This window comes from Bos indicus x Bos taurus, unplaced genomic scaffold (assembly GCF_003369695.1).
Source record: "Bos indicus x Bos taurus breed Angus x Brahman F1 hybrid unplaced genomic scaffold, Bos_hybrid_MaternalHap_v2.0 SuperScaffold_100126, whole genome shotgun sequence".
In the NCBI taxonomy this organism is placed as follows: Eukaryota; Metazoa; Chordata; class Mammalia; order Artiodactyla; family Bovidae; genus Bos; species Bos indicus x Bos taurus.
This window is the reverse complement of record NW_020867066.1, coordinates 1,649,141-1,670,114: the sequence shown is the minus strand read 5'-3', so window position 1 is coordinate 1,670,114 and position 20,974 is coordinate 1,649,141. Positions and strand designations below refer to the sequence as shown.

Below are 20,974 nucleotides of genomic sequence, written 5' to 3'. Positions count from 1 at the left end.
AAAATCCTTCAAAGATTTCAACAGTATGTGAACTGGGAACTTCCAACTATACAAGCTTGTTTTAGAAAAGGCAGAGGAATCAGAGATCAAATTGCCAACATTCACTGAATCATAGAGAAAGCAAGGGGGTTCCAGAAAAAACATCTCCTTAATTGACTATGTTGAAAGGCTTTGACTCTGTGGATCACAATAAACTGTGGAAAATTCTGAAAGAGATAGGAATACCAGACCATCTTACCTGTCTCCTGAGAACCTGAAAGCATTTAAAGAAGAATCAGAACTGGACATAGAACAATGAACTGATTCAAAATTGGGAAAGGAGTATGACAAAGCTATATGTTGTCACTATGTTTATTTAACTTATGTGCAAAATACATCATGCAAAATGCCAGGCTGGATGAAGCATAGCTGGAATCAAGATTGCTGGTAGAAATATCAATAACCTCAGATATACAGATGATACCATTCTAATGGCAGAAAGTGAAGAGAAACTGAAGAGCCTCTTGATGAAAGTGAAAGAGCAGAGTGAAAAAGCTGGCTTAAAACTCAGCATTCAAAGATCTAAGATCATGGCATCCAGTCCCATCTCTTCATGGCAAATAGATGGGAAAAAATTTAAAGCAGTGACAGATTTTATTTTCTTGGGTTCCAAAAATCACTGCAAACTGTGACTGCAACCATGAATAAAAAGACGTTTACTAACGCATATATATGGAATTTAGAAAGATGGTAACAATAACCCTGTATATGAGACAGCAAAAGAGACACTGATGTATAGAACAGTCTTTTGGACTCTGTGGGAGAGGGAGAGGGTGAGATGATTTGGGAGAATGGCATTGAAATATGTATAATACATATGAAACGAGTCGCCAGTCCAGGTTCGATGCACGATACTGGATGCTTGGGGCTGGTGCACTGGGACGACCCAGAGGGATGGTATGGGGAGGGAGGAGGGAGGAGGGTTCAGGATGGGGAACACGTGTATGCCTGTGGCAGATTCATTTCGATATATGGCAGAACCAATACAATATTGTAAAGTTTAAAAATAAAATTAAAAAAAAAAAGAAAATAAAAGGACGTTTGCTTCTTGGAAGGAAAGCTATGACAAATCTATACAGAATATTAAAAAGCGGCAACATCACTTTGCCAACAAATGTCCATATTGTGAAAGTTATGTTTTTTCCAGTAGTCATGTAAGAGTTGTCAATGGATGTAAAATTTGGGCCATTAAGAAGGCTGAGGGCTGAAGAATTGATGCTTTCAAGTTGTAGTGTTGGAGAAGACTCTTGAGAGTCCACTGGACAGCAAGGAGATCAAATCATTCAATCTTAAAGGAAATCAACCCTGAATATTCACTGGAAAGACTGATGCTGAAGCTGAAGCTCCAATACTTTTGCCACCTGACTCAAAGAGCTGATTCATTAGAAAAGACCTTGGGTACTGGGAAAGATTGAAGGCAGGAGAAGGAGGTGACAGAGGATGAGATGGTTAGATAGCATCACGAACTCAATGGACATGAATTTGAGCAAACTCTGGGAGATAACAAAGGACAGGGAAGCCTGTAGTGCTACAGTCTATGGTGTCACCAGAGTCAGACATGACTTAGTGACTTAACAACAACCACAGCTTTGTTATGTCTTTCTAAATTCATATTTAAAAAAATTTACTTAATTATTTGGCTGTATCGGGTCTTAGCTGGGCATGTGGGACCTTCAGTCTTAGTTATAGTAGGCAGGACTTTAGTTGCAGCACGTGAACTCTTAGTTGTGGCATGTGGAGTCTAGTTGCCTGACCAGGAATTGAACCCGAGCCCCCTGCATTGAGAGTTCGGAGTTTTAGCTATTGGACCACCAGGGAAGTCCCTCATAGCGTTTTTTCTTTTTTCTTTTTTTCCTACTGTACTATTGTCTCATGCAACAGAAGTAATATTATGAATGATACTATCATTACATGCAAATGATTTAAATATTATAAAGAAGTCTTCTCACTACTATATAATAAAATAGATAACTAAAAAGGACCTACTGTATAGCACAGGGGATTCTATATAATACTCTGTAATGACATATATTGACTTCCCTGGTGGCTCAGATGGTAAAGCGTCTGTCTACAATGCAGGAGACCTGGGTTCAATCCCTGGGTTGGGAAGATCCCCTGGAGAAGGAAATTGTAATCCACTCCAGTACTATTGCCTGGAAAGTCCCATGGACAGAGAAGCCTGGTAGGCTACAGTCCATGGGGTATGGACTGTATGTAATGACATATCTGGTAAAATAATTTAAAAAGAACAGATTATATGTATATATCTGGCTAATTCACTTTATTGTACACCTGAAACTAACACAACTTTGTAAATCAACTATATACTCCAATAAAAATCATAAAAATAAAGGAGTCGTCTTTCTAAAGTGACAGAAGGACCTGTGTGAGGGGTTGAGAAGTAGACTAATTTTATTCCTCTTCTTCCTCATTTAGCCTTGGATCTTGGGCAGGTTGGCCTGGTCCTGTCTCTCTCTCTAGTACTCACGAGGATGTTCCAGTGGTGCGTCAGGCAAAGTGCTGAAGTTGAGAACATGGTGATGTTTATTTTTCTGTTCTTAGCCTTTTCAGGTCTCCTTGCTGTTATATGGCATAAAAGCAATTCTTACATAAAATAATAAAACTTTTTTTTTTTTTTTACATTATCTTACAAAGTTTTTTTTATGTTCTCCTCCATTTGCTTAAGGGCTTCCCTGGTGGCTCAGATGGTAAAAAATCCGGCTGCAATGCAGGAGCCACAAAAGAGAAAGATTTTATCCCTGGGTTGGAAAGATCCCCTGGAGAAGGGAATGGCTACCCATTCCAATATTCTTGCCTGGAGAATCCCCATGGACAGAGAAGTCTGGCAGGCTACAATCCATAGGGTTGCAAAGAGCAGAACATGACTGACCGACTTTCACTTTCCATCTGCTTAAAGTTAATAAAAATATATACATATTTTCCCACATATGTATGTCATGTCAGAGGGTTTTATATTCATCACAAACTGTCTTCAAATACAATAAATGTCTCTGTAGGAGAGAGGTTCTGAAATTCTGGAGACAACATAAGCTCGTTTCTTAGCAGCTAGTTTATCTTTGCTTCTTAATGGGTAATTTCTTATTTTTGGTAAAAGAAAAGAATCCAGTATTTTAAAGTTTATTTAATTAATATGTTCCTCCACCCCTCCCCTCCATTTTGTCACTTATTCATGTGTGTATTGAGCACCTGAATTTGCTGAGAGCCCTTCTCTCTGGTAGGATAGGCTCTCTCCCAAAATGTGCTCTTAAAGGTGTGGAGTTATGGTTGTTTAAGCCTTGACTGTGTTGATCACAATAAACTGTGGAAAATTTTGAAAGAGATGGGAATACCAGACCACCTGACTTGCCTCTTGAGAAACCTGTATGCAGGTCAGGAAGCAATAGTTAGAACTGGACATGGAACAACAGACTGGCTCCAAACAGGAAAAGGAGTACATCAAGGCTGTATATTGTCACCCTGCTTGTTTAAATTATAGCAGAGTACATCATGAGAAACGCTGGGCTGGAAGAAGCACAAGCTGGGATCAAGATTGCCGGGAGAAATATCAATAACCTCAGATATGCAGATGACACCACCCTTATGGCAGAAAGTGAAGAGAAACTAAAAAGCCTCTTGATGAAAGTGAAAGAGGAGAGTGAAAATGTTGGCTTAAAGCTCAACATTCAGAAAACTAAGATCATGGCATCTGGTCCCATCACTTCATGGAAAATAGATGGGAAAACAGTGGAAAGAGTGTCAGACTTTATTTTTTGGGGCTCCAAAATCACTGCAGATGGTAACTGCAGCCATGAAGTTAAAAGACGCTTTCTCCTTGGAAGGAAAGTTATGACCAACCTAGATAGCATATTCAAAAGCAGAGACATTACTTTGCCAACAAAGGTCCGTCTAGTCAAGGCTATGGTTTCTCCAGTGGTCATGTATGGATGTGAGAGTTAGACTGTGAAGAAAGCTGAGTGCTGATGTATTGATGCTTTTGAACTGTGGTGTTGGAGAAGACTCTTGAGAGTTCCTTGGACTGCAAGGAGATCCAACCAGTCTATTCTGAAGGAGATCAGTCCTGGGTGTTCTTTGGAAGAACTGATGCTAAAGCTGAAACTCCAATAGTTTGGCCACCTCATGAGAAGAGTTGACTAATTGGAAAAGACTCTGATGCTGGGAGGGGTTGGGGGCAGGAGGAGAAGGGGACGACAGAGGATGAGATGGCTGGATGGCATCACTGACTCAATGGACGTGAGTTTGAGTGAACTCTGGGAGTTGGTGATGGACAGGGAGGCCTGGCGTGCTGCGATTCATGGGGTCGCAAAGAGTCGGACATGACTGAGCGACTGAACTGAACTGAACTGAAGAGGCCTTAGTCATTAAGTAAATTATACACTTTTGAATATTTGTACCTTCTCCTAAAGGGAGAAAACAATAAAAATGAAGTTTCTCCATTTATTTCTTCTAACAGAGTAGAAAGTGACTAATTATTAAAATGATGTTTGATGACTGTCCAGTTCTGGACATCTGTAACACGTGGCCCTTCTGTAGCCACACACACTGATTGATGTCCATAAGTGTTCTTCTCTTTCAAAAAATTCTTGTGTGTGTTTTTTTTTATTTAGATGTGAAAGGTGGATCAATAAAATCTTACCATTCATTTCTCTATTTTTTTTTAGCTTTTATATAAAGTTGAAGGAAGTAGTCATGTGTAAAAGTGTTGAAGATGATGAGCAAGTTTGCAAATCATCCAAGGCCTCATCAGACTCCTACTTCTGTCCTTTGTGGATGTTGAGACCTGAGATATTCTGAACCATAAAAAAGCAGGAGGTTTCATTTATAATCTCTGAACACCTATAAACTAGATCCTCTGATACTAACTCATGTGATGTCATATGTCTTTCAGATGATTTCAGTAGAAAGGGTAATTGAATATACAGACCTTGAGAAAGAAGAGCCCTGGGAACTTGAGTATCGTCCACCACCATTCTGGCCCCCAGACGGAAGGATTTCCTTTTTCAGTGTGAACTTCAGATATAACTCGGACAGTCCTCTGGTATTGAGGAACCTGGAAACATCCATTTACTCAAGAGAAAAGGTTAGTTTAAGCCATTCGCCTCTTTGAATCCAGCTAAAGATTTAGCACCACATCTGTTCTTGGCTTCCTTACCACTATGTCAGGGGGACTGTTTGCTCCTAATGGATGCAGATTATATCAGTGACATTGTAGGTGGATCTTTCTTGGAAACTGACCATGGCATGGGTATACCAGCAATTTTTCCCCTGTGTTGTGAGCTCCCTCATGGTGGTTGATGGGCTCTGGGGTTCCATCTTAACCTGACTCAGGACACTATATGTGACACCTGATTATTCATACAAAGTCTGGGACGTCAGCCTTGTCTTCCTGGCCCTAACTCTCCAATATCTCATTCCTTTCCATCTTTTCTTGTTTGTATTTCTGAGATCTCCTCCTCCTCCCATGGTGCCCTCTGGTGGCAGCCTCCTTCCCTATCCCTTAGCCCTTCCTGTAGCCTTGTCCTCCACTCACCCACACTGAGCTGCTGCCCCCCTGCCCTCCCCCAGTAGACTGCTTCTTTCTTAGCCCAGATCTGATCCTTACTGGGCTGTGTGAGCTGCTGCTGGAACCATAGCATAGCCTCAAGTCCACTCCTGCAGGGGCCGTGAGGTGACCTTGTGTCCACCAGAGAAGAGCCTCAATAATGACCCAGTCAGGAGTGAGGAACCAGGGCCTCAGATAGAGGTAGGGTCTAGAGACTGGCTCAAAGTCAAAAGCAAATTGAAGGGAGCAGAGAAGATCCTTGTGAAAGATGGCAGAGAGGCTTGTGACCTGGACCTGTCAGCATCCATGTCTGCTGGTGATGTTCTTTCTGCACTCAGCTTGAGGCCCTCAGCTGGGACCAGGACAGAGTCTTGAAGAAGACACTAAACCAGAACAGACAAGGTGTTAGGAGCTCTTCCCCACCTTACTCTGCAGCCAGTTTGTCTGACACACACCCCCCTGCAATGGGACTGCGTGCAGGTTCTCCCAAAGCACCACGTCCTCCCTGTTCCCTGTGCACATACTGGTCCTGCCTCAGAGACCCAGGCCCTCCATCATCTGGATGGTGAAAATCTCATTTTTGGAGTCAACTTGAATGCATCTTCGAGACCCTCAGTTTAATGTACCCTTAATATACCCTTATATATACTAATATACTAATATATATTATATATATTTAATATACATACTTAACATATACTTAATGTACTAACATATACTTAATATACTAATATACATATTAGTGTATATATATAATACTTTTAGTATTAGTGTATATATATACTTTTATACACACACACACTAATATACCCTTAGTGTCTTTTATATTAAGGTAGCATTTATGGTACACCTATGTTCATAGCAGCCAAAAGTTGGAAGGAACTAGATCCTTACAATGAAGTATTATTCAGCCTTAAAAAGGAAGAAAATTCTGACCTATGGATAAACCTTGATGACATCACAAACCTTGATGACAGACACAAAAGAAATGAATACTCTCATTCCATTTATGTGAGATTCCTAGAGTAGTCAAATCCAAGAAGACAGGAAGTAGGATGGTGGTTTCCAGGGACTGGGGAAGGGGAAATGGGGAGTTGTTTTTAATGGGTAAGAATTTCAGTTTTACGAGGCAAAAAAAAAAAATCTCAAGCTTGGTTGCACAACAATGTGAATGTACTGAACACCAAACTATCCACTTAAAAATGGTTAAATTTTATGTTATGTGAATTTCATCATAATTAAAAGATAGCACCTGTGGCATGCTTTGTAATTTGGGATCTGCATCTCACAGTACTTTGAGGCTTTTTATAATCAGGGAGCCTCTTGTTTTCATTTTTGTTCCCAGAAAGTAGCATTTTGCAAGGCACAGAGAGGGTGCTGAGGGACTGCTGGTTGTGAGGGTGAGTGACTTACACAGGTGTGAGCAAGCAGGAACCAGCACACACACATGACAACTCCGTAAATAACTGAAAGAACTGCTCTTTAAAACTCTTAACCACCCCAGACCCATCTAATGGCTGTAGCTGTGATTTAATGAATGAAACCCTTGTAATATGAAAGAATATTCAATGTAATGCCCGAATGCTACCCAGGGAGCAGCTTCAGTTAGTCACAGGGCAAAAGCTCCCTCCTAATTATTTCCAGTTTCAGTGTAGGTCAGGAAAAATGTGAACTGCTGTGTCAGGAAAACATTAACCACAGCTCTTAATATAATCTTTTCCCTGAGAGCACTGTAGGTGGTGTTTACTTACTCTCAGACAATGTGTGTGTCAGATTTTCTGTTGTAAATGTAATTCTGTTAACCTGCACTTGTCTTAAATTCTCCCCAAAGCCATAAAATATGACTTATACGTAGTATAACTTCGGAATATAACAGATTCTTATTCTTCCTTCTAAAACCTGAAAATCATGGGATTGAGATTCTGAAATGTTTGAGGGAAAATTGAATTTGGAGACTGAATTAATAAACTGCAGTAACTTGATTTTTGATCTGTACCTTGGTCCACTCAGTATCACTTTTAGTTTCATTTCTGTGTTTGGAGATGATACCTGGGCAGTGTGTTCATGAATTGATTTCACTCTACCTGTCTACCTTCTAGGTTCCCTCTCAAGCTCACCTGTCCCAGCCCTCATCACTCCAGGACAACCCTTTGGTGTTGGATTTGATTGAGAGAGGCTGTTGTGGAGGGGGCGGTGGGGTGGGGGGGAAGGGTGTGGTGGGCAGGGGACATGAGAGTGAGCCAGCCCAGCAGAAGTGGGGCTTTATTCTCTTTCTCTTATTTCCTCTTCTGTCCTGATTTCTGGAAGTTAGTCAATAGGAAAGTATAGTAGGCACTATTCAAGATTGCTGGGAGAAATATCAATAACCTCAGATATGCAGATGACACCACCCTTATGGCAGAAAGTGAAGAGGAACTAAAAAGCCTCTTGATGAAAGTGAAAGAGGAGAGTGAAAAAGTTGGCTTAAAGCTCAATGTTCAGAAAACTAAGATCATGGCATCTGGTCCCTTCACTTCACGGGAAATAGATGGGGAAACAGTGGAAACACTGTCAGACTTCATTTTTTGGGCTCCAAAATCACTGCAGATGGTGATTGCAGTCATGAAATTAAGACACTTACTCCTTGGAAGAAAGTTATGACATCCTAGATAGCATATTCAAAAGCAGAGATATTACTTTGCCTACAAAGGTCTGTCTCGTCAAGGCTATGGTTTTTCCAGTGGTCATGTGTGGATGTGAGAATTGGACTGTGAAGAAAGCTGAACGCTGAAGAATTGATGCTTTTGAACTGTGGTGTTGGAGAAGACTCTTGAGAGTCCCTTGGACTGAAAGGAGATCAGTCTTGGGTGTTCATTGGAAGGATTGATGCTTAAGCTGAAACTCCAGTACTTCGGCCACCTCATGCGAAGAGTTGACTCATTGGAAAAGACCCTAATGCTGGGAGGGATTGGGGGAAGGAGGAGAAGGGCACGACAGAGGATGATATGGCTGGATGGCATCACCGACTCGATGGACATGAGTTTGAGTGAACTCCGGGAGTTGGTGATGGACAGGGAAGCCTGACATGCTGTGATTCATGGGGTCACAAAGAGTCGGACACGACTGAGTGGCTGAACTGAACTGATGCGGGATTTTAATTTACAGAAGAAATAGCAAGTAAAAATAAGGAACTAGGACTCCCCTGGTGGTGCAGTGGATAAGAATTTGCCTGCCAATGCTGGGGACACTGGTTCAATCCCTGGTCTGAGAAGATTCCACATGCTGCAAAGCACCTAAGCCCTGCACCACAACTACTGAGCCATGTGCCACAACTACTGAAGTCTTTGCTCAGCATCAGTAGAAGCCCCCTCAGTGAGAATCCCGTGCACTGCAACAGGGAGTAGCCCCTACTCACCACAGCCAGAGAAGGCAATCAGGACTCAGAACAGCCAAACATAAAAGCCAACGTGAGATAAATAGGACCCTAGACTTCTTTGTTAGAGTCTGAAAACAGGCTAAATTTTTCATTTAGATGATTTTGTGGTTGATTTGATCATTTTAGAGAATCCTGGGCAATAAAGTATTTTCCAGCTCTCGAGGTAGATTGATTTTGCTTTGTTTTTGCTCACAGCTATTATTTGGATGATACATTTTTACAGATGCTTAGTAGAACATGCTATAATGTGCAAAATATTAGTTTCTTACATTTTCTCCTTTTTTACATAATATTTTCTTAAAAGCCACTCTCCTTACTCCCAGATTGTCCCCCTTCCCCTGCTGGTTCCTAATTCCTTGTGACTCAAACTGTGGTGCCAGAGCCAGCAGCACCTACATCTCCTAGAGCTTCTTAGAAATGCAGAGTCTCAGGATCACCCAGACCTCTTGACTCAGCATTACAGCTGAACATAACCTCCTCCTTTCCCTCCCATGGGCAGTTTTTTATGAGTGATAACCTGTGATTCCCAAGAAATGTGCTTTGACAGTTTGAAATTGAACTTAAGAATTCTCAAATCTCTGTTGTGACTGAGCAGGAGGCTCTAGAATATTCTGTGCCACTAGATTTCCTTACCTTTATGCTCTATAAATTTCACTTTTACATTATAATCTAATTCTGTGTGATTCTACTGCATTATTTGTGTCTTTCCAGTGGAGTCTGTCTTCCATCACAGGCATTTTTCATTCCACTGTACCGCCTTCCCCACACCAGCCTCCTGCAGGGACCAGGGGGATTTCCCACAGGCTCAGCCCTGTCTGGACCTGGAGTCAGAGACAGCCCAGCGCAGCAGTGTATGTGTGGCTGTTTCACCATCTGATGGGATAAAAAATGAGTCTTGCTGCCCCTAGCAGGGCATGAGGTCTCTTTGACCTGTTCCCCAGGCATCATGTGTCCCACTTAACTGCAGGTTTCTTTCAATCTGGCTGTGGATGCCAGTTCTTTCTGCTGACAGCTGGTCAACCTGACTTCAGGTACCCTCTTTGCTCCTGTTCACCATATATACACTTGTGTCCACGTCATGCTTTAAGTTTCTGACTGTAAGTTCTCTATGGTAGGCCTGTTTTTTTTTTTTTTTTTACTGAAACTACACCTATCCCCACTCTCTGTGTTCTAGCTACACAGAGGGACATGATAAAATGTCAGGCCATCCAAATAATAGAGAGTCCCATCAGCAGATGGAAAAGAGGCCAAAAGATGTGGATTTGAGTCCCATACTGCTATTTATGGGCTCTGATAGTTCAGACAGACTAAGTTATCTAAGCCTCAATCTTTTCTTGTGCAAAATGGAAGTGATAGGATGTAACCTGTAGGGTTGATGTACAACTTAAAGAACATAAGACATGTAAAGCACCCAGAGTAAATGCTTGGACAAAATGGTCATTATTTTCATAGGGTGTAAAATGACCATAACCACTTGCATTGCAGAAAGTGTTGTCTGTCCCATGAAAATGAGCTGTTGGCCATTTGAAATTCTATTTATGGCTATAGGATCCATCTGCTGTATCTGTCTCTGATTTATCTTATACCTAAATAAAATGGTAATAGATTTTTTCCATAAATTTCTCTGGCCTGAGTTAAAAATCTCATCTTCCAGTGGAAGTTTCTTTGTCTCAGGACACCACAGGTAATACAAATAAGAAAAAGTCAAATCCAATACAGATTCTGATGTCAATGTATACAGTCTAGTTGAAGAAACAAGAAAATGACTATATTAACTTTGTAAGCTAGAAGGAGGTCATGATTTTTATAGACATTTATATAAAATGACATAACATCAGCTAGAGTTGGAACAAGCCCACATCAGGAGACAGGGAGAGCATTTTCAAGGAATTAGACATGTGAGACAGACTTAGTGATGTGTGGTTAGGGTTTCAGCAGGTGGAAATGCATGTGAAAGGCATTCTGGGAGGTAAGACCAAGATAAGCAAAAGCATGATGCTCTGATCCAGTGAGTGAAGACCTAGACATCTGCAAAGCATTCAGGAAAATGAACTACCAAGTGCGTAACACACGTTTTTGCATTCAACCCTCACAATTACCTAGTGATGCCAAGGAAGCTGACTCATGTACATGAAGTATGAGAGGACAGTTTTGTAGAAGAGACATCCTAGGGTGTAGTGTTGAATGCTGAGCTGGCATTTGGGAGTTTAATTTGAGAAGTGAGAGCACATGGACCAGAGGGGGCAGGTGCAGGGGCGGGGAGGCGGGAGCTGTTTTCCCTCCAGTAAGACATCGTGGGAAAGTGATGCCACTTTTTGGAATCAAATTGATGTCAATTAAAACAAAGCTCTAACACCTGGATTTGTGAATGTGCAGGGAAATGGGTGGGAGTAAAAAATGGTATCATACTTCTTGAGGGTAGGTTAGCAGCTTAACAGCTTCCTCTGAAAATGTTCATACTTTGTTGTTGCTGTTCAGTCACCTAGTTGTGTCCGACTCTTCACAACCCCAAGGACTGACACACACCAGGTTTCTCTGTCTCTCACCATCTCCTGGAGTTTGCCCAAGTTCATGCTCATTGTAAAATGATGCCATCCAGCCATCTCATCCTCTGTTGTCCCCTTCCCCTTCTGTCTTAAGTCTTTCCCAGCATCAGGGTCTTTTCTAATGAGTTGGTTCTTTGTGTCAGGTAGCCAAAGTATTGGAGCTTTAGCATCAGTTCTTCCAATGACTATTCAGGACTGATTTCCTTTAGGATTGACTTGTTTGATCTCCTTGCTATCCAAGGGATTCATACTTGCTGTCCAAGGGGTTCATACTTGACTCTCAGCAGTTCCAAATCTGAGAATTTATGTGAAGGAAATGCTTAAAGTTGTTTGCAAAGATTTAGCTTCAGGGATATTTAACACAGAGTTATTTCCAGTAGCTAACTATTTGACACTGCCTAAATATCCAGCAATAGAGGATTTGTTAAATAAATGATCACATGTACTACAATATTATGAAAGCATTACAAAATACTAAATGAAAACACATATAACAGTATGTTCACATCAATCCCATTTTGCTTAAATATGTGAACTGTGTCTTTAAGAACACATACAAAAAAATACAGAAACAACAAAAAGAACACATGCAGCAGCCTAGAAAGTAAAAATATAATTTTAAGAATTTTTTTCAGAGTGCTGGGCTATAGCTAGTATTTATTTACTTTTTAAATTTATTTGCACTGATTATGATTAAGGAATTTAATTTGTTTTTTAAACACTGTGAGCCTGGGAAAGAAGTAATGAGAATAAAGTAGGGAAGACGATGAAGGGATTGTTTTGTGTGGGGCATTGGGTGTTGAATATGTTGAGTTTGGTGTGTGAAGAGAGATCCAAAAGCAAGTGTGTAATAAGTTGTGTCATCATCAGAGACCAACCTGGTTGGAAAAACAGAAAGGGGCCATTGCAAAACCAATAACAGAAGATTTTCTTTAAGAGTCTTTATAATTTTATTTATTTATTTATTTTTGGCTGTGCTGGGTCTTTGTTGCTGCTTGGGCTTTTCTCTAGTTGCCACATGTGAGCCTCTCATTGTGGTGTCTTCTCTTGTTAAGAGCATGGGCTATAGGGTGCAAGGTCTTCAATAGTTGTGGCATGTCGGCTCAACAGTTGTGGTTCCCGGGTTCTAGAGCGCAGGCTCAATAGTTGTGGTGCACGGGCTTAGTTGTTTCACAGTATGTGTGATTCTACTAGACTAGGGATTGAACCCATGTCTACTGCATTGGCAGGCAGATTCTTTATCACTGAGCCACCAGGGAAGTCCCCCAACTGTCTTTAGATTGAAGAATGTAAGGTTACTGATACTGGTGACACTCTTCATGGGCAATTGGTAGAACCCTTTGGTTACTCAGAAAAGACATTCAGACTATAGCTTTGAAGACTGAACTCTGGAATAATTAGAGTCAGGTTTTCTGTGAGTTGCTTTTTTCTTTTTGGGGTGTTTGGGGCCATGCAGCATGTGTGATCTTAGTTCCCTGACCAGGGATCAAATCCATGCCTCCTGCAGTGGAAGAACAGAATCTTAACCACTGGAATGAATGCCAGGGAAGTCCCCTGGTTTTTTAGTTCTCTTCACTGGAGTTTGGAACTCACAGTCCTGTGGTCATGAGCAGTCCTTGGTGCCCCAACATATCTCAGTCCATTTACCTAAAGTGTACAGATGTTCCTATTTGCACAGATGGGTCAGTTACAGTAGAGCTGGTAACATGGGAACATACACACATTCTCACAGATCAGTTCTCACCTGTGTCCTGATGTGTGTTGATTTATGTATGAGAACACACAGAAATATAGGCACACCTGTTTAACTGTGCTTCACAGATAATGCTTAAAAAAAATTGGACATTTATGGCAATGCTGTGTCAGGCAAGTAAAATGTCACCATTTTTCCTATAGCATTTGCTCACTTCATGTCTCTGTCTCATTTTGATAATTTTTGCAATATTTCAAACCATTTCATTATTATTATATTTATTATTCTGATCCGTGATCAGTGGTTTTTAATGTTACCCTATAAATGCTCAGATGGTTAGCATTCTTTTAGCAATAAAGTATTGGAAATTAAGGTATGTACTATTACCTTATATAATGCTATTGTACCTCATTAGACTACAATATAGTATAAACATAACTTTTATTTGCATAGAGAAACAAAAAATTCATATATCTTGCTTTATTTTGATATTCACATTGTTGAGGTAGTCTGGAGCCAAATACAAAATATCTTTGAGGCCTGCTTGTACACAGAACAGATGAGCCATATATATACACACTACAACCTGCCTGCATGCAGAGAATGGCACATCTATATTATATGAATTAGGGATTAATGTAAGGTACAAAATGTCCTGATAAGCCTGTATGCAGATCAAGAAGCAACAGTTAGAACTGGACATGGAACAATGTACTGGTTCAAAAGTGGGAAAGAAGTACTTCAAGGCTGTATATTGTTACCCTGCTTATTCAACTTACATGCAGAGTACAGCATGCAAAATGCTGGGCTGGATGAAGCTCAAGGTGGAATCAAGATTGCCAGGAGAAATATCAGTAACCTCAGATATGCAGATGATATCACCCGAATGGCAGAAAGCAAAGAGGAACTAAAGAACCTCTTGATGAAGGTGAAAGAGGAGAGTGCAAAAAGCTGGCTTAAAACTCAGCATGCAGAAAGCTAAGATCATTGCCTCTGGTTTCATCGCTTCATGGCAAATAGATGGGAAAACAATGGAAACAGTGATAGACTTTATTTTCTTATGCTCCAAATCACTGTGGGCGATGACTGCAACTGTGAAATTAGAAGATGCTTGTTCCTTGGAAGGAAAGCTATGACAAACGTAGACAACAAATTAAAAAGCAGAGACATTATTTTGCCAACAGAGGTCCATCTAGTCAAAGCTATGCTTTTTCCAGTAGTCATGTATGGATGTAAGAGTTGGGCCATAAACAGTGTGGGCGCTGAAGAACTGATGCTTTTGAACTGTTGTGCTGGAGAAGGCTCTTGAGAGTCCCTCAGACAGCAAGGGAATCAAACCAGTCAATCCTAAAGGAAATCAACCCTGAATAATCATTGGAAGAACTGATGCTGAAGCTGAATCTCCAATACTTTGGCCACCTGATGTGAAGAGCCATTTCATTGGAAAAGACCCTGATGCTGGGAAAGATTGAAGGCAGGAAGAGAAGGAGATGGCAGAGGATGAAATGATTGGGTGACATCACCAATTCAATGGACATGAATTTGAGCAAGCTCCAGGAGATAGTGAAGGACAGGGAAACCTGGCATGCTGCAGTCCATGGCGTCGCAAATAGTCAGACATGACTGAATGATTGAACAACAATAAAATGTCTTATAGTCATTGTATTACCTTTATAAGATAATAAAATTAGGTAAACCCACTTTTCTTATGTTTAATCTCTATAAAGATAAATTCATTTTTGAAATGCCATGATTTATTTGACAGACTAAGATTTGAAACTTTAGAAGTATTCAAATCAGAAAACATGAAACATTCCAAGCATTCTGATTATATTGCTCAGAAAGATTTAGTAGTTCTTTTTTAAAGTCATGAGTTTTAAAACTTAAAGCATATCTTACACTATCATCAATTCCAGATTTTAAATATAGATGAAATAATCTCTTGGAAAGCTTCCTTCAGAGAATTTGCAGTTGGGCTTCCCCAGTGGCTCAGAAGGTAAAGAATCTGCCTGCAATGTAGGAGACCTGGGATCCATCCATGGGTCAGGAAGATCCCCTTGAGTAGGAAACGGCAACCCACTCGAGTACTCTTGCCTGGAGAATTCCATGGACAGAGGAGCCTGGCAGTCTACAGTCCAGGGGGTCGCAAAGAGTTGGACACAAGTGATTAATACTTTCTTTCACTTAAAAATTCATTGGTAAAAAAGGCCAGTTTCTGCATATATATTTGAATGCAGTTTTATTCCTCACCAGCATTTTACATGGGAGAAGGAAATGGCAACTCACTCCAGTATTCTTGCCTGGAGAATCCCATGGACAGAGGAGCCTGGCAGGCGACAGTCCATGGGGTCGGCAAGAGTTGGACACGACTCAGTGACTAAACCACCAGCCACCAGCATTTTACCTACTCTGTACTGATTCTTGAATCTTACTGTTAGTGCGTTTAATTTCTCTCTGCTCTGGTTTTAGTAAATAGACTGACACCTGACATGTGTTTTTCCAAGGTTCAGTTGTTAAGTATTAATTTATTAATAAAATGCCTTTTGACCTACTCCGATGAAAGGTCCCATGTAAATAGCAAACATTATTTATATCATTGTTGATCTCATTATGGAAATTTTGTCTACTGGCCTCTTTCAAGACTGAGACCTGCATTTTATATTTGAAGATGTTTCCTTTCAAGATAGAATATGATTAAGATATTTAATATCAGGAAGTGATTTCATTTTTCTACCGAAGAATAATTCCTCTTAAATAAATAACACAGAAAGTGAGCACTTGTTTGTGTTAACACTCTGTCTTGACTTGTCGACATCTCTGTAAAATTACCCATGGTCAATACTCAAGGTCAAATTATCCAGGGAGTAGGAATCAAACTAATTTAAAAGCTGACTTCTTATGGACCACTTAGGAGACTGCTAGTTTTTCACTGCAGGCAGATTATTTTTCAGGTCTTCTTCCTTTACTTGTGAATGTTAGTTACACACACACACACACACACACACACACACACACACACACACACACTGCATACACATATATGTCTCCCCCTTTAACATACCACATAATGATCAGTTCAGTTCAGGCACTCAGTTGTGTCTGACTCTTTGCGACCCCATGGACTGCAGCACGCCAGGCCTCCCTGTCCATCACCAACTCCCAGAGTTTACTCAGACTCATGTCCATTGAGTCAGTGATGCCATCCAACCATCTCATCCTCTGTTATCCCCTTCTGCTCCTTATATGATAATTATAGAAAACAAACAATTTTCAGCATATTAAACATTTATTCAGGGAAATCTGAATAAAATTGCCTGACATTTTTAGAAGGCATGAAAATCACTATAGTTTATGTTGTGTATTCTTAGGATGATGGTGATCTTAATCAGGGACATTTGTGAATTTCTGTCATTTTTGGTTGCCACAATTTGGGGGTTGCATCTGGTGTCTAGTGGGTTCATGGCTACTGTCAATCATCATACAATATACAGGACAGGCCCCTGAGCCTCAACAATGAATTATCTGGTCCAAAATGCCAGCAGGGCCATGCTTGAGAAACTTATGAAGTTGCTTGGTCATCTCTGACTCTTTGTGACCCCATGGACTGTAGCCCACCAGGCTCCTCGGACCATGGGATTCACCAGGCAAGAATACTGAAGTGGGTTGCCATGGCCTTCTCCAGGGGATCTTCCTGACCCAGGGATTGAACCTGGGTCTTCTGCACTGCAGCCAGACACTTTACCGTCTGAGCCACCAGGGAAGCCCCTGGGAAACTTATAGACTACTCTTTATATATAATAGAACCTTAAAAATTCGTCTTCAACAATCAGGGTTCTCCTGGGTTTTGTGCATCCTGTTAATTCTTCATCCCCCCTGGGTCTCTTTACAGTATGGCATCGTGGGAAGAACAGGAGCTGGAAAAAGTTCCCTCGTTACTGCCCTTTTTCGATTGTCAGAACCTGAAGGTGGCATTTATATTGATGGAATCTTGACAACACATATTGGACTGCACGATTTAAGGAAGAAATTGTCAGTTGCACTTCAGGTACGCACAGCAGAGCACTCTCACATGTTCTTTGTATAAGGCGTCTAAGTTTAAGTGCTTTTAATTTGATTGTTTTTTTCAAATTAAGTGAATGAGTTGATCCTTTTTTTTCCCCGGTAGAGCATGTTTTTAGCAGCAGGTATTTTCAATAGACACTTTCATCAGATACCAGGTGTTTTTTGTGTTGTTGTTGTTGTTCATTTGTTAGTTTTGTGTGCATGTGATTTAATAACTTACTGAGATAGATTTCTTGACTCAGACTTCCTTAGTTTCCACAATTTTATTCACTGATAATCACATAATTCTGAGAACAGAAGGATAAATTGTTTAGCGCTGGAGAGGTTCCTATAGGGAAACATGAATTTTGTTAATAAGTGTCTTACAGATGTAATTTTGTTGTGGGAAACCAGGACATCTTTTAAAAAGTGATTATCTCCTTGGAGAACTTTCTGTGAAATTGTGGGGCTTTGAGAATCATAGGATATATAGATGCTTTGGGGAGACTTTGACAATTTAGCCATTAATGAATAATTTTCACCAGGGAGGCAGTACAGAATAGTGAGGAAGAGCAGGGGACTCAGAATTCTGTCTCTATGTACTTGGTTTTCTCTGTCTTACAAGGCAGATAACAGTATCACCCCCTCAATCTGTTGTGAGGACAAAATAGGTCAATGAGTGTGAAGTGTTTCATGTAGACCCATATGTGCCTGCTGTGATGGTGGGGTGTTGAGTTGGCCATCTCTTCCTGGGCTCTGATTCTGTTCTCTTTTCTTCTTCTTTGTAAAGTAGTGTAACTTTCAGGGAGAGTTTGGAGACTGGATTATATGCATGGTAGACACTGCTGTCATTCCTGTGGTTCATTCATTCAACATAATTCTGTGATATTTACTGAGAGATTACTATCCTCCAGGTATATAGCCAAGCGCAACCTTGATCCTGTGTCCTCATCTATCATCCTGCCCTCTGCTTTGACAGACTTGCTGATTAAAAAAAAAATGAGTTTTTATTTATATACTTAGCAATCATCTGCCTATCAAAGGAAGCTCAGAAAAATACCCTCTTGAGATGAGAAACAGAGAGGAGATGAGACAGAATGAGCCAGGCAAATGTGCTTCCTGGAATGTGGGTGTAATGGGTCCTGAAATACCTGTTATCAGGAAGCATGTACAACATGGCACCCAAAGGACGGTGAATGTGGACTTGGGGACAGCTGTTGCTACCTGCCCGTGACCTTGAAAATACCTGGGATTACTCTAAGTAATTTTTAAATCAAGATAGTTTTTTCAGACTCTAGTGAAATGCCACCTCACACCCCTTAAGATGTCTGCTATCAAAGAAAAGAGAGAGAAAAAAATAAAGTTACTAGTGTTGGCAAGGATGTAGAGAAATTAGAACCCATGTTTATTGCTGATAGGAATGTAAAATAGTGCAACCACTACGGAAGTCAACTTGTTGGTTGCTCAGAAAAGTTAATGATGGAAATATCATATGACCTAGCAATTCTACATTAGAATATAAACCCAAAAGAATTGGAAGAAAGGTCTTGAAGAGATACTGGGACATGCATGTTATAGCGGAATTCTCAACAGCAAAAAGGTGGAGGCACCCAAGGGCCCATTGACAGATGAATCAACAATCAAAACGTGGTGTGCATACATACAGTAGAATATTACTCAGCCTTAATAAAGAAGAAAATTCTGACACATGCTACAGCACAGATGAACCTTGAAAACCTTAAGTGAAATAAGTAATTTACAAAGGACAAATACTGTATGATTCTACTAATAGGAGTTACCTAGAGTAGTAAATTCATGGATACAGGATATAGAATGGTGGGTACCAGGAGTGGCCAGGAGAGGGGAGTTGTTTAATGGGTACAGAGTTTCAGTTCTTCAAGATGAAAGGAGATCTACAGCTGGATGGTGGTGATGGCTGTACAACAATGTGAATGTATTTAACACCACTGAAGTGTGCACTTAAAGTGGCTAATCTAGCAAATTTATGTGTGCTGCTGCTGCTGCTAAGTCGCTTCAGTCGTGTCCAACTCTGTGCAACCCCATAGATGGCCTCCTACCAGGCTCCTCTGTCCCTGGGATTCTCCAGGCAAGAACACTGGAGTGGGTTGCCATTTCCTTCTGCAATGCATGAAAGTGAACAGTGAAAGTGAAGCCGCTCAGTCATGTCCGATTCTTAGCGACCTCATGAACTGCAGCCTACCAGGCTCCTCTGTCCATGGGATTTTCCAGGCAAGAGTACTGGAGTGGGGTGCCATTGCCTTCTCCGAAATTTATGTATATTTTATCACAATTGAAAAATATTTTTCCAAAGGTATCCCTTTCAGAAAAACTGGATAGTCCCCATATTTAAAGATTTCCTCTGGCTATTAGATTTATGACTTATGGTTACAGTAGAAAATAAATGAGCTTAAATTCCCAAGTTTTATGCTTTGATGGTACTCATCTCTGAAATGGCCATGTGAGATTAGTTAGTAGAAATAAAGGGCATGTCTGTAAAGTCCTTTCATATCCTTGGATATAAAGCTTTTCCCCCATTTTTCCTACCATCCCACTTGAAAGGACTCCCCAAACCATAGCAAGAGTGAATAAGCATAGAACAAAGCCAGAAGATACTACTCCTATTGCTCTGTCCCTCATTTGGAAATATCAGTTTAGAAATGGGTTTATGTACTTGTATGTCATGGGTTGATATGTGTCAGGAGAAGATACTCAAAATCTTATCCCTCCCCAACCAAGAGCCCTTTGTCTTTACAGTGTCTTGCTAGCTGCAGAGGTGGAGAAAGCCTGTTAGTTTGGTTACTGGAATTTACGTGTCTAAGTGCAAAAACTTACATTCCTCTCCCCCCCAAATGAGTAGGAAGCATTGATGCTTGTGTCCCAACACCCCAATTTAGGGAATTTAGGAAGCTGAGAGCAGACTCTGTGGAGGGGGAGCCCAGTGCTGTTTCTTTGAGTTGCCTCTCTTAGGTGAGCCAGGCCCACACCATCTTCCTTGGATCCCTGGTCCCTGTGATCCTGGAAGCAGCAGAGAGCTTCCATGGTGGTCTCTCTTCCTCCCAGGCTCATCCCCATCACTGCTGACCCTGCATGAACAGGTCAGAACTGGGGAAGATGTGATGATAACAAGGACCTGGGTAGGAGCAGAGACAGGGGAGTGGGGACATAGACCATCAGTCATGGGGGGAACTTTCAAAGATGAATACTGTGTTATTAAGAAGGTACTCCTCAACTTCTGTTCAAAATTTCAGGAATAAGCAAAAATGAAAGTTCTTCTTAAATAATTTTCTTAAACACAACAGGTAGCTGAAGTATGTGTGTTCTTTATGCTTAGGATCTGAAGTAGTTAAATATGTCCCCCAGAAAGACCACCGGTTGAGATTATATGCAGGGAGTAGCCTGCTTACTTGAAAGAACCTAGAAAATGGAGGGAAGGAAGAAGAATATTGGGAACCAGCCTCCCCTCGCCTGGCTATGTCGCTTGTGTAAACCCCATGGAGACATGCAGAAGATACCTGCATGTGGGAATCTTAAGGTTGATAATTACAAGAAGTAACAAGTTTTTATAAAAATCTGAAGTAGAATGATGGTTAGTCCCCTGACAAGGAATGCTTACCATTGTTTAGATGGTTGTTTAGTCTTTGATCCTAAATTCAAATTTT

At 40.8% G+C, this 20,974-nt stretch overlaps 1 protein-coding gene across 1 annotated transcript in view; it reads left to right on the top strand.

The window, feature by feature from the left end:
- The window catches only part of LOC113888424 (multidrug resistance-associated protein 4-like), a gene marked incomplete at its 5' end in the record, with an annotated part of 50,718 nt that overhangs the window by 5,121 nt on the left and 24,623 nt on the right, over positions 1-20,974 (top strand). The window contains 3 exons of the mRNA XM_027535550.1: positions 2,476-2,576; positions 4,946-5,137; positions 17,143-17,298. Coding sequence (XP_027391351.1) covers positions 2,476-2,576; positions 4,946-5,137; positions 17,143-17,298 — 449 coding nt within the window. The remainder of the gene's footprint in view (positions 1-2,475; positions 2,577-4,945; positions 5,138-17,142; positions 17,299-20,974) is intronic.